At 39.7% G+C, this 14,932-nt stretch overlaps 1 protein-coding gene across 1 annotated transcript in view; it reads left to right on the top strand.

Annotated features, from left to right (window-relative positions):
• The window catches only part of akap6 (A kinase (PRKA) anchor protein 6), a 211,856-nt gene that overhangs the window by 68,201 nt on the left and 128,723 nt on the right, over positions 1-14,932 (top strand). The window contains exons 12-13 of the mRNA XM_005728572.1: positions 1,245-1,341; positions 3,091-3,293. Coding sequence (XP_005728629.1) covers positions 1,245-1,341; positions 3,091-3,293 — 300 coding nt within the window. The remainder of the gene's footprint in view (positions 1-1,244; positions 1,342-3,090; positions 3,294-14,932) is intronic.

Genomic DNA, 14,932 nt, shown 5'->3' with positions numbered 1-14,932 from the left:
CACACACACACACACACACACACACACACACATTGTGTTTTCATATCTTTGTGGGGACATCTAATTGACATAATGCTTTCCCTAGCCGCTTACCCTAACCATCAAAAATGAATGCCTAACCCTAACCCTTACCCTAACCTTACCATAACCTTACCATAACCATAATGAAATAATCCTGACACTAAAACCACACTTTGACTCTGAAAGATGCCTTCAAACTCGTGGGGACCGTGTTTTTGTCCCCATAAGGGCAGTTGGTCCCCACAAACATGGTAAACTTCCAATTTTTGGTCCCCGCAAACATATGTAAACACACACACACACACACACACACACACACACACACACACACACACACGCTTGTCTTTATCACTTCAAAAGACATTGACTTGCATTCTCTTCCTAAGGACAACTAACCATCACCTTAGCCTGTACCTCACGGTGTCCTATTATTAAACCAAGATTTCATACAAAAAATCTCACGGTTTACCTCATGTCAACGTTGCAACTTCCAAAAATGCAACAGTGTAAACACATTTATGAGTAACAAAATATGAGTAATACAACAGCACATATCCACACACACGCACACACACACACACACATACGCATCAGATCAAAAAAAGGCTATAATGGTGTTCAGAGACCTGACTGGAGTGTTTCCCAACATCGCCTCAGGCAGCTCTGTGCCTCCATCCATCCATCTATCCATCCATCCTTCTGTCCACCCATATCATAGCTTATTTTTTGCTTCTCTTTTATCCTCCCTTCTCTTTGTGTGTTTCCTGCTTACATTACCACAATTATGCTTTTTTTTTCTTGTCTTTGTTAATCTGCTACCCTTCTCAGAGAGAAAATGATTTTCACAGTCAAGTGTTGTTTTTAAACCATGTTAATAAGAAAATGAAGTTTACTGCACAGTAGTAACCGTCACTCACAAGGTAGCCACACCCAAAATCCTCTCCTATGTTGTTTGTTTTACTCAAAATAGCGTCAGACATTGTAAAATGAATATCATGCCCTATTAGGTGATACTTAAAGCTAGCAATTTAGACTACAAACGCAGCAGAAACCTGAGGTGATATATCTAGTGAGGATTAGAAACATGAAGCACTTCTTTTTACAATCACTGGAGTCGCCGCCCTGCTGGACTTTATAAAGAATGCAGGTTTGTTTTCATCTTGTCTGATGAACTCTCTGGATTCTGGTGATGATCTGCATCTGTTTCTCTATGTGTGTTTTAGAGTTTCAAGCTAAATGTGGACAGTCGCGCCGCTCTGAAGGAAAGCATAATGGAGGAAGGCAAAGCGCTGCTCACCATCATCACCTTCCACCATTCTGGTATTTTCTTGCACGTATTCATATTCTTTCACATATCAAATATGCACACACACACAATAACAGGATACACATTGAAACACACACACACAGGTGGCCATAATGGAGCCCCGACCCTATTCCATTCATTATTAATATTTGGATTAACAGAGCGACCTTCAGAGAGGAGACCTCATATGAATGTAGCCGAAAGAGAGACTGGGAGAGATAAAGACAAAGAATGAGATGAGTTGGGAGAAAAGACGAAGGAAAGAGAAAAAGAAAAGAAGAACAGCAGGCAGGGGAAAGAAACATTGAGTATACAGTAACGGCATATTTTTTCAGAATTTCTGAAGCTAAAGATGGAAAAGAGAGAACCGAGAAAGAGAGAAAGCTGTGTTGTTTTCAAATATCTGAGCAGTAATAGTGTGTTGGGATTTGGGAATATTTGTTGCTTACCAACTTGATAACATAACAGACTTACTAAGATGAATAATTACAAACTAAACAACTTGAACTACAGATTTCTGAAGAGGTTTTGATGAAAATGGTCCGATGATGGGGATTGTTCTGCCACTCATGCATCAGATTTCTAGAAAATCAAAATGTGCAGAGATAATTGATCTCTAATGAACATCCCAGCAGAACTCAGTTATTCAGGGCCAGATTTCCAGGGAAGACAGAGAAGATGGAGGAAGGTGCTCCACTTTCTAAAAGCTCCAAAACCTTTTTAGCTTTTTCATGAAGCAGAAATGCGTCAGAGTGGCGTACACTCTGTGGAATAACCAGATTACAGTCACCACGAGCACATGAGTGATAAATTTGACTGATTATGGTTTGGTCATTCGCATCACTTTTTGATGTTATTATGCAACCGTATATCTGGAGACTTTCCTGAGGGACCTCTAGTTTGTAGCAAAATTAGAGACTTGAATCATCATTCAGCCAAGACAATAAAACCCATGATTTTAATGCCATTTGTCACCTCGTTAGCATGCAGCCTATCTGCAGCCTACAACACAGGAAAAAAAAGCTTAAAGATTAAGGATACCAACAGGCCTATGGGTGGAAACTGGGATTTAGCCCAAGGGAAGTGAAATCTATCACTATATACACTAGAAAATATTCATGACTTCCAGGAATTAGAATTTGTATACCTTTGTAAAGTCTGAATAACGATAAAAACCTGCCTTTGCGTCACTTTCATTGCCACTATCTTTGTTCTTATACTTTCTGAAAAGCGTAAATGAATGTAGTCACTAATGACCTATGTTTTGTAGGGGTGTTTCAAAGGTAACCCATCGATTTAATGGATAATTAGCGTTTATTTCAACCTGGCTTAGTTCCCATTATCGTACACACTTTGCACTCTGCGACTCTGTTGTAGAGATTCGTATCAGAGCAGCTGTTGCAAGATACCTGCAGCACTCAAAAAATGTCATTTTCTGAGCCACAAAAGCCACATTAAAAGGAAAACGCTCCAGGCCGAAATAAGCCGGAATTATCCTTTAAGGATGAAAATAAAAGTATGACGTTACATTCACTTAACATAATGTGGATTTAAAAGTTTTTTAAAAGATATTGTGGTCTTAGAAAAGCTCGTCTTTAGTCAGATAGAGGAATGGAATTATGGGTATCATTTTTCTCACCGTAACTATCCCAAGTCTCTCTTTCTCCCTTTCATTATTATCCTCTCTCTGTTTGTCTTTCTCTGTGTTATCCATGGCTCTCTCTCATTTTTTCAATTTTATCCCTATGTCTGTCACCCTCCAGGTCTGAAGGATATCCTCCATATGGTTTCCAGCCAATGGGATCAGCTCCAGCGGCAGATCCGGCGCCAGCATAGCTGGATGCTCCGCGCCCTCCGCTGCATCCAGGCCCGCCTCCTCTATACCAACCAGTTACACGAGCCCTTCACAGCCCCAGGGGACCCGTCAGCCAATTGGCTGCCTTCTTGCCCAGCAGACGGCCTCAAGGTAAAAATAGCAGCGGTGGTTTTTATTTTCTGTTTAGCTTCGAAGCTTTCGGTTATTCTGCTCATCTGCTTATTGTTTGTTTTTTATTCCTTGATTCATATCCCTCCATTTCCTCCCTGGTTGATCCCTATTATCCCTCTGTCTTACTGTCTCTCTCTCTCACACACACAGACACACACACTTGGACTCAGTTGCTCAGTGTATAAATTTCATTTTTATTTCCTGGCAGTCCCAAAATTTGGATCTTAACTGTGCAAAAAAAGCTGCCTGAAGCCTACATCAGTATCTTGTCAAAATAGAATACTGAAAACTTTTCATATATATTTTACACTTCAAACTCTTTATCTGACCTTTAGTACCTTCATTCTTGTCCATCTGTTCAGACTTTAACTTTCTTCTACCTTTATCACATTTTTCCTTGTTTTTCTTCCCTCCTGTACGCGTCTACCTTCAGCTGTTTTATCCCATTTTCTTGCTGTGTTTATAAAAAATGTTTTCCTTGATTAACCCCTTAGCAGTCCAATTAGTCCCCTAAACCATCCAATGTACCGTGGGCGGTACGTCCGACTGCTAACAGGTTAAGTTTATTACTCATTTCTGCTGTGGATATATCCTTTTGTAAACAGGTCCTTCCCTTCTTCCCTCTTTCCAACCTGTTGGGCTTTCATTTCCCTTCCTTTGATCCATTTTCATTCTTTCCTCATTCTCATTGAATCACTTTCATCTTGTTTTATTTTCTGTATTTCTCTTCCGTATTTCTCTCTCCTTCTCTTTCTCCTGCTCCCCTCCTTCTTCTCCTGCAAACCTGACTCTGGTTGTTTTCAGATTGTTTAGTTGCAATTAGAGCTGCAGCAGGCTGATCACTGTGATCAGTCAACAGTGACAGCCATTAGCCAGCTACCACCTCTGTGTGCGTGCGTGTTTTGTGTACATCTTATAGTGAAAGTGTAATTTTGTATGTGTGCGTATCAGTGTTTTCCTGTGTATGTGTGTGTGTGTGTGTCCATTAGCTGCTTGGCCACAGCACATTAACAGTCCATTCATTATCTGTGTGAATCTCTCTCTGCACTTAATGCTTTGATCCGTAAAACCCCCAAACAACAAACTAAGGTGCGAACCCACTGAATTATTACTGTTCGCTGCTTCAGAGCACAAACACACACAAGGCATGTCAGCATCACAGGTTTCCCATACTTCTGTGATATTTTAAATTATTCAGTGTGTGTCTGTTCTGGGCAGGTGAACAATGAACCCAAACTAACCGATGTACAAATCCTGCAAGATCCTCCATCTGTAGGAGACAATCTGACTTCCAGTGTTGTAACCAGTGGTGCTTTTAACTCTTTCTGGTCGACTGTCCGCCCACAAAACAACATTTGTGCCAGTGTAGAACCTATAGTCATATGCTAAAATGAGCAGCTACATAGAGAGGTGTATGTTCTTTGGATTGGGTTAAACCATACACTATATATAAAAGATAAAAGTTGCCAGAGTGATGTCATTCTTTGGGTTTTTTTTAAGGATTTCATCATATTTAGCAACAGAGTGGAGTGCTACCTTTGCAACAAAACAAGCCCCTAGCATTAGCTGCCTAATGCTAGGGGCCTAATGCTAGCGAATGGATGGATGGATTACTAAAAAGTCCAATGAGAGTCCTGAGAGAGAGCTAGCAAGAACATTTGTTACAAACACAAATGAAGGTAAAATGTTGAAAAAAAGACACAAGAAATAGAAAGTGGATTTTGCATAAAATATGAAAAATGATTACTAAAAAGTGGAGTTTGGAGTTTGCATGTTCTCCCCGTGTTTGCGTGGGTTCTCTCCGGGTACTCCGGCTTCCTCCCACCGTCCAAAGACATGTAGCTTGTGGGGATAGGTTAATTGGATAATCCAAATTGCCACTAGGTGTGAATGTGCGAGTGAACCTGAGTGTGAATGGTTGTCTGTCTCTATGTGTTGGCCCTGCGACAGACTGGCGACCTGTCCATGGTGTACCCTGCCTCTCGCCCTATGACAGCTGGGATAGGCTCCAGCGCCCCCCGCGACCCTGAAAAGGATAAGCGGAAGCGAATGGATGGATGGATTACTAAAAAGTCCAATGAGAGTCCTGAGAGAGAGCTAGCAAGAACATTTGTTACAAACACAAATGAAGGTAAAATGGCAAACTGACAAACAAGCTGAAGCAAAACCAGACTCAATCTCAACAAAGGGGGGCCTAAAAGACAAAGTGGGAACAAACATTAATTAAATTAACTAAAAGCTAAAGAAACAGCAGCTAGTGACTTCTACTTAAAATGAATTATATTTCACGATTTTTTTTTTTGGGGGGGGGGGGAGACAAGCTTAAATCATGTGGCGAGCATTTGAAGGCAAGTAAAAGCCAAGTTTAAAGTGAACCTTATCTACTGGTACAAAGGATGAAACCTGGACCTGAGCCCAGGTCAAGAACAAAGTTATTCAATGCAAGTTGGAGTTGAGTTTAAAATGATTCAAACCCCTTCTTATTCAGGAGGAGTCCAGTTTACAAGTTTTTTGACTAAGTTGCAGTTCATTGAAGCCAGGCCTAAGTTTATTCTCAGAACATTCAACTCAAGTCTAGACTAGGGTCAAGTTAACAGCGAAAACAGTGAATTCTTCCCAAGTCAAACACGAATGAAGACTCGTTAAAATAATGAAGTCAATTTTATGGAATCATCAAGACCTCATCAAATTAATAAGTTCATTAACAGCAGAATTTCAACCAGTATTTTCATGGTATACAGATGTATTTTTTAGCCCTGTTACGTAAATCTCATATAAAGTATGTGTATCTAAGACAGCTCCAGGTAATATCTTAAGACGTTAGAGGCAGAGTTTTGTCTGTTGGTCCTCAAAATAACTCAGTAGCAAGCCTCATATCTGGTGATACCTAAAAGGAAAACGATGATTCTTGCAAGATTGATGAGTTTGTGTAGTGCATTCAGCAGATACTTTCCTCAAAGCTATGAGATCTATCAAACATGTTCAGTTCTGAGCAAACAGCACATTCGAGTGGATATTGCACTTTAAGATTGTATTGTATTTTGATGTATATTTTAACAAGAAAATAAGCCCATCATAGACAACACCTGAGCTCTTTCCGGTGTGTTCCAGTGTGTTGCTGTTCTTGTTGACCGGCTTTCGGGAATGCTTAAAAGTCACATTGTAGTAGAGTAGATATCTCCAAAGTTAGCTACAAGTAGATCTCAAAGTTAATGACCACATATTTTTAATGTTATGCTGTATATACCTGTGATCAGGAAGCACAGCAATGTGAGCGCAGAGGGATTCAGTAGCTTGCTCAGTGCATTTAATGTTATGGATAATTGGTAACATTTCACATTTTTTTATTATCACAAGTCACATGAATTCAGCACCATCAGACAGCTTGATAATGTGCAGGAAATAAGAAATAATCTAGCTTTACTGTGTGTTCATTATCTGCCAGTGCTCTTTAATGACAATCAGATGCATTGCCTAATTACTGCTACACACACATGTGCATGTGTGTGTGTGTGTGTTTTGAGGGAACAAGGTCAACCAAGGGCATTTTGTTTACATGCTTGCATGCATCTGTGTTTATGGGCCTTGGTAAAAAAGAATGATACAATGACCAAGGGCAGAGGGTAGGTAGATGCACTGCAGTTCATTTGTTGTGCATGTTTTCAGAGCAGTAGTGGCCATGAGTATTTATTAGTGTCTACATATGTGTGTGTGTGTGTGTGTGTGTGTGTGTGAGAGAGAGAGAGAGAGAGGGAGTTTAAATGAACGTAACCTTGACTAAAGGGCAAAATAAAGGGCAAATTGGAATAAATTTATCAAATTATGAAGCCTTGTACAATATTTATAACCAGCGGATTCACTATTCATTACAAAAGATTAAATACCAACTTGTATCAATAATTCATCCTCTTAATCTTCATTTTTAGTGCAATTAAGAGCAGAGGCAAATGACATATTTCACACCCGGCTCGAGATGGTTAGCATGCAATTTAGTGACTGTGACTGCTTCTCTGTGGGCTGCTGGTGCCTCTGCAGCTGGATATGTCATATAATTAGACACATTTATCTAAATGCATTATCATCTGCAGCAAATAGTGACAGCACTCATAATATTCCTTAACTTTTTGTAACGGTTTTTCTAAAAGAAGAAATATAGAAATCTGGTCATGAGCCAACAACTTAAACGTAAAAATAACCTGTAACATAATTTGAGGGTGAAATACCCCTCTGTTCTTATTCCCTGGATGTGTGAGCTTTGGTTTTGCACTTGGTGTCAATTTGTTTTCACTGTACTGCTTAGTTTTAATTTCTTATTTGGTATTTCATGAGGTTTAAGCACCAAACGTGGGTTAAAATATCCCCCCTTCACAGAATTAACATTGCATATTGACAAATTGTGGTAAAGGGTACAGAGTGACAAGTGACCCCATCAAATGCATGTATAATGCGCTATTATACATTATGTACAATACTGTGTGATTATGACTTCATAGTGGCTGTATAGGATACAACCAAGTCAGTGAGCAGTGCATTAACAAAAGGTAACTGGTTTTGTTTCCAGTGTACAAATGCTGGTGCTTTCCAGTGCTGAACTTATATTATTAGCATTCAACCATTTATATTAACAAAGGAGCATTTCATATGAACACAGTTTGCCTTTTTGTGGCAAATATTAAAGTGGCTTTGGTGCCATTTCATTTTTAGTTGTAAGTTCAAAAAATAATCGACTAAATGCTGAAAAACTCAGCTATGATCTCTGCCATGTAATCAAAACACAAACAGAAAAATCAGCTCTAGATTTCACCATGTTTACCATGCTCTGTTGAAATAAAAAAAAAAGTCAGATTCATGGCAGCTTTACCATTTTTCTCAAGTAAGCTTGATCACTTAAGACTGACTTGCTTCGTAGGCAGCTGATATAAGTTGCATTGCACTTTTGGAAACTTGAAGGTTTATATTTTTGCTTTAACGACATTCATTCTGTCAAATTTCAATTTCTGACTCAGAGCATTTTGTCCTTGTTCGCTCCCACTCTATTAATTCTTAGCTGATATGGTCGCCGTAGCAACTACAGGTGTGGTGTGAGGTCATAAAATTAGGCTGAGCCTTAACAAGCCTCCGAAGACTAATAGCGCATGTGTGTGTGTCTCTTGGTGCTCATAAGAGCTTGTTGTTATTGATGGAAACATATGTCGCTGACAAGGTTGAAGACTTTTTTGTCTTTCCGTGGTGCGATTTTTATTTATTCTGCTTTTGACTTTCATGCTCTTTCTTTTCATCAATGAAAGATAGAAAATAATGACTTTCCCCCCAATTTTCCATCCCTTCATTATCCCTTACCATTCCATTGTCCGTCTGTCCTTCCATCCATAAGTCTCGATATCTGCCTCTCCTCTGATTTCCTCTCAGTTTAAATCCCTGCAGACCTTTACATTGACACAACCTTCTTTGACTCATGATGTCTTTCCTTGTACCGTTCTTTCACTCAAGCTCCATCTTTGCCTTCATCATCCAGCTCTGTCCCTTCCCTTGCCTCCCTCTCTCTGTCCGTTCATCTAGAGAGGGGTGATTCATATAAATGTCAGGAAATATCAGAGCCGGGGTGGTTGGATTAGGCAGCAAGTGGAAGATACACTGATACCAGCAAATATAACGCCGCGACAGGACGGCCAACACCGGGGATTAGGACTCACACACACACACAAGCAGAGACACCGCGCAGCGAAACAGTTGTGTGTGTCATATGACAGTATTGCGTTATGTGACTTTGTCAGTGTGTCGCTGCATTTTAAAGATTTGTTGTACATGTGCGAAGAGTGTTTTGTTGCATATTGAAGATGAAGGCAAGGGTTGCGTGTGTGTTTTGGCAGGGGTGGGTGAACATGGAAAAAGAGAGCACGCACGCACGAGAGACATAGAAAGGTGTTTAATACGAGTGTGAAAGCAGTGTAATATTTAACAGCTTAGCAGGATTTGTCTGTCACATTACAGGGGATTGTACTGAGTCTGCTAACACACACACTTACACAGACACACAAACGTGCGCGTGTTGAAAAGGTGAATGGATGTTTTCGGTGACAGCTGCTGAATCTGGATCTTTTTCTCTGGAGTTTCATCACTCAAATATTATAAAACTGCCACCATGTTTAGACAGCGTATTACAAATGTGGGGGGATATTTGACAAGAACAAAGTATGAACATGATGGAGTGGAAGATGGAGGAACTTTCTCTCAGTAAATCTAAAGTTTGAAAGGAAATTTCTCAAAAACAAAACATTATAACATTAATCTGTTTAATTAATTTTAATGGAATAAATGAAGATTTATGTCGCTCTTTATAGAAATTCACAGAAATCCAAAAGTAAATGGAATATATAATGAAATAAAACAGGTGAGGATATTTAGTTACACTGACTCTAATGGGTTACATAACCATCAGTTTACCACAATCCTAAAAGCACCACATAGTGACTAACATTAACCATCTCAGTGTTCTGCTGTGAAAAACTTGGATCCTGGTGAATGTTTGAAATGTTCCATCCATCCTGTTACTGTTGCACACTAAGTACACCCCAAGGAATAAAAACAGCACTCTCCCATTTGTAGGGCAGCGAAGAGCTTGTGAACCACTACAAAAACACTGGCATTGATCCGCGACGTTCTTTTGACACACAAAGTCAACTGTATAAGATACATGCAGTGACTTAGATATATGCAAAAAGAGGTATAATAAACAGTACACTGGCTGTTAGATCAATAAATATTACATTGCTTAAAGCAGGTCAGCGCCTAACTGTGTGAAACAGCCATACATCTAACAGCCTACTAACCCTAACCCTAGAGGTTCAGACTTAAAATTAATTTGAATAAAAATTTGTCTTAAATACGTATTTTCCCATATGTTTCATCTGCTCCAGGTGCATGCTTGAAATCTACACTTTGCTCAAATGCTGCATATACATCAAATTTATCTTTCACGTGTCAGGAACATGCCAATTTCCACCGAGGGGTTCGGAGGGGTGGTGTGAGTTTGAGGTGTGTCATGGATGGTGCGCTGTAAGGAAGTTGATTTGTTGACATTAGACCAACCCCTCATGTCCAAAGGGGAAACAAATCCTATTAGAGAGCTGAACCTAACACCTGGCTATCCACCTGTCCCGTTTCCCCAAGAACACAATTTTTTTTCTCATGTTTCAGTTTTAAACACAAGTATAGCGTATAAATGTGTATGAAAGTTTGTGTGTGTAAGAGTGAGAAATTTACAGGTGAAACTGCTAAGTGGCCTCTGTAGGTGGCTCCTCACAGAGTATGAGCTGTGTAAAAAAACGTGTGTGTGTGTGTGTGTGTGTAAAGCACTTGTACATTTGTGATTGTGACTGTTGGCACTTGTATGGTGACTCTGAATGTGTATGTATGTGTGTGTGTGTCTTATCAGTGTGGCTGGTGGAGACAGCTTGTTGGCCCCAGGCCTCCATTTCACCCTACAGACCACACAGAGAAGGACGGGGGGAGGAGAGGAAGGGAGAGAGTGAGAGAAGGGGGGAGGGGAATACAGCGAGTAGGTAGTGAAAGAAGAATGAAACAAGGTGGGGTCAGATGAAGAGTCAGTCTGTTGCCTTACAGACGGGTAGCAGATGAAAGACGGGAAAAAAAACCAACCAAACTCAGACTTTGAAGAGGTGAAATATTCAGTAGAGATTTAGCATCCACTATTTCCAACTCTGTCGTTTGTAATACACCTTACAACATAAAATGACTTTACCAAGCACAAATTTGTTACCATAAAAATGGATCTGAAGGATAAAAGGCCTGAGTTCAACATGTCCATATGTAACATGAGTCAAAGCAAGTGAAAAACGAATGGGTGAAGAGTGTCACGGATGTCAAGCAGTGATATGCTCGAGAGCAGAGCTCCACCTGAAATGAGAAATGGTGATTTATTGCAGGGCTCAAATTCCTATAAATACCATGATTCAAAATTTAGCTATAATTTAGTCGTTTTAGCAAATGCAAGAAAAGGAGGAGGAGCTGAAACAGAGAAATGGAACTGCTCCTTTTGTTTAAGTTATTTCTGAAATCTGAGCATTGAACGCCGCAGAGTATTTTTGAAACTGAGGAGTGAAGAAGTCACATGGAGAGGAAAGGGGGCTAAAGTAAGGATAAGAAGAAGCAGAAGAAAAGATCGCGGGCAGTGGAGGAGGTGTTGGAGGAGTGGAGGTGATAGAGATCCAGGTTTGGTTGACTCTGAGCATGGAGACTGAAGCGTCCTGAACATGCAGAGTGGCTCATCTCCCCCTCTGAGTGATTTAAATATTGACCTCAGGTTATTACGAGCTTTTTAAATCAAATTACTGAGTGTTGGACTCCTGCCTGATACCTGATATAGCCAATCAGACGGCTTGTCCCGCTCCCGGAGCTCCACCACACAGCACTTTACATAAATTAAGATTAAAGTTAGGAAGTTTTGGAGTTAGTTTAACCACGCAGTGACACTATATCAAGATAGTTTGTGTTAAAAAAAAATAAATCTCAGTGTTGGTGTTAATCCCTGGTTGAAGATCTGCAAAGCTGCATTTCCAGGTCATTTGAAAGCGATAAAACTTGGTGCTTACACCTGGAGGGTTTTCATGTTACACACCAAGCAAGTTTCACACCAACAACACTGTAGGTTGTTAAAAATGAATAAAAAGATGAAAATGTGCTGGATTAGGGATACAGTGTCCTCCATAATGTTCGAGACACAGACACATTTTTTGTAGTTTCACCTCTGTACATGTCCACAGAGGACTGTAAACCAAACAATCGAAATGTGACTGAAGTGCAGGCTTTCAGCTTTAATTCAATGGGTTTTCCCAAAAAATAGCACGAACTGTTTAAAAATTGCAGCCATGTTTATACACACTCTCCTATTTTCAGAGGTTCATAATTGACTGGAAGGGCTAACGTAGATTTAAATATTTAAATATTTAATGCTTACATTGTGGACATCACAACATGTTGTGTTTCCTCCATTGAGTTGCTCCAGTTGTTTGTGGGTCTTTCTTTCAGTAGCCAAAAACATGCTCTTTGGGGTTGAAATCATGTGACTGATTGGTCATTGAAGATGATCCCATTTTTTTCCTTGTTACACTTTTGGGTTGCATTATGCTTTGGGTCATTATCCATCTGCCCCAGTGACAGCTGGGGCAGGCTCCAGCCCCCCGTGACCCTGAACTGGATAAGAATAAAATAGATGGAGGGATGCTTTATAGGGTTGAGGATAGATATCACAGAATTATACCAGACAACAAAAGTATTACTAAAGGAAAGCATACCTACTCTAAATACAGCAACTTAAATTTCGCAACATATAAGACAACAAATACCCTTCTAAATTTAAAAATAAAAACTGAAAAACATTATTGTGAACTTTAATTAGTTACATTTAAAACATTTCCTGATGTTTTGACCTTCATGTATAAGTTAAAGCTGATCCTTGTCTAGAGCGAAACTTTCTGTTCGCGTTGATACAACGTGCTATGGACCTTTTCCGGTTTTGTAATCCCTCATTAAGTGCGTATGTATTCACGATGAATTCATGATGATGTTTTGTATATATCACACATCTGTTTTCCGGTTCTTAAACTCTTAGAAACTTTGACTTTCCCCTGCTGTCGTCCTCACATAGAGCCACTCGTGAAGCCAATTGAGTATAAATGACGTTATAATTGATGCTTTAGTCGAATAAAGTTGAACACGCTGAAGTTCTTAAAACTGTTTTCTGACCTTTTTGCATCAAAGCCTGCGTGATATTGAAAGCTAATTTTGTTAATTATCACCAATAATCTGCCGCAGCTCATGGAAATGACTGAAATCAGCCTAAATTAATGCTCCTCCAAACACATACGGTCAGTGAATCCACCGTTTTTTTCTTTTTTAATCCAAAAGTTGTTGAGACACAAAGTAAAAAGTGTCTCACACGCCCCTGCTCTCCTCCCTCCCACCTGCAACGTCTATAACAGCTAAATGAAATATGCAAATAATCGCCGCCGATCCCAATAAGAAATAATTAACGCTGTCTGCTCTCCGTGGCAGCAGGTATTAGCATGCCAAAGCACTCCAAAATGTAATTTATAAAGTGAGTTTAAAAAAAACACCAAGCTCTTTCTGTGTCTTTGCCAACGGCAATCTGACGTTTCTAATGCACTCTGAGAGAGGGAATAAATTGATAGTGGTGGCACAGGGCTTTTTCTGTTTTAATTTTCCATTCCTGATATTTCTCAAATATTTAATTATGGGGATGGTAAAAGTGAATATGTAAAGTGGGTGTTATTTTTTTTCCTTTTTTTTTTGAAGCTACAGATGGTTTGTGTCATATTACCTTGTTAAACACGGATATAGCGGTGCTGATTATTAGAGGAAGTAGTTGAGTTTGATGAAAGTTGAAGGAAAAGCGGTGGCAGCGTTGGGCAGAGCAGTTGGTTAACGAGCCAATGCCTGGAGAGCGGAGAAATGAGTTTGCTTCCTTCAGCTCGACTCTGGTTGGTGGAAAATTAAAAAAAAGAAGAAGAAGAAGTTTGGGATTTTCACCTCCAGCTTTCTCTTAGTGGTGGGAGGTGAATTCTTTCACCATACATGTGTGCGTTTTCTTTAATGTAAAAGTTTATTTCTTTAGAAAAAAATAAGGTTGATCCATTCATCCAGATTGACATGAGGAGCATTAATTACATCAGTGACTTTGCATACTCGTAATAAGGAGTAGAATCCGGGGCTTTATTCATCTGTTTGTAGAAATAACTGTGGAAAAATTTTTTCAGCAAGCGTAAGTAAATGCAAGGACAACGCTATGAACACAAAGTAGCCTGACTTGCAGAGAAAAGGTGGAGGCCAGTGCGGAGGAAGCATTTAAAACTAGGAACCAGGAGTTTGAGCCTCATGTACATATTCAACAGAATTAACTGTACGGTGTATTTTAGCAGAGATTGGGAAACCAAGGCCCTCCTCGGTCAGGCACAGAAAGACCCGCATAACAGAATTAGGAAGTAGCTCTTACGAATGTTCAGGTGAGTGAATGAGACACTTACTGTGAGTCCAGATTATTCATTGTCATGTTTTTTGAATACGAAGGTATCATTCTTAATAGTTTCTACTAATTTGTAAAACTTTGTTGATGGAAAAACGAATGAAGACCAGACAGAAACACATTTTTCCCCAAACTAAGAGCCCTGAAATGTTTTTTTCTTTGAGTAAAATTGGATGGTGATTTGATCTCTACTGAGCAGTTGAGACGTAAAAACCTCCTGTCTCCTACTGCTTTGGGTATTTTCCAGCTGATTGAAAAGATGCTCTGAAACAGTGGACGCTATTTATTTTTCATTAAGGAACGTTGGCAGAGGAATTCTGCTCTGATGAAAAACCAGACACGTTTTCAAACACCCACACTCCACTCGCGCACACACAGACACACAAACGCATGTTTCGTGGACACGTAAACTTACACATGAATATAAATTGACGCATCTATTGCAGATACACGCAAAACAGACACAAAAACACAAACACTCATGAACAGACGGACTCTCTAGCTCTATCTCTCTCTCTCTTTCTCTGTGTTTTACAAAATCACACACACACACACA

Source organism: Pundamilia nyererei, unplaced genomic scaffold (assembly GCF_000239375.1).
Source record: "Pundamilia nyererei isolate P.nyererei 1_Seehausen unplaced genomic scaffold, PunNye1.0 scaffold00029, whole genome shotgun sequence".
Lineage (NCBI taxonomy): Eukaryota > Metazoa > Chordata > Actinopteri > Cichliformes > Cichlidae > Pundamilia > Pundamilia nyererei.
This window is presented reverse-complemented; position numbering and strand designations above follow the sequence as displayed.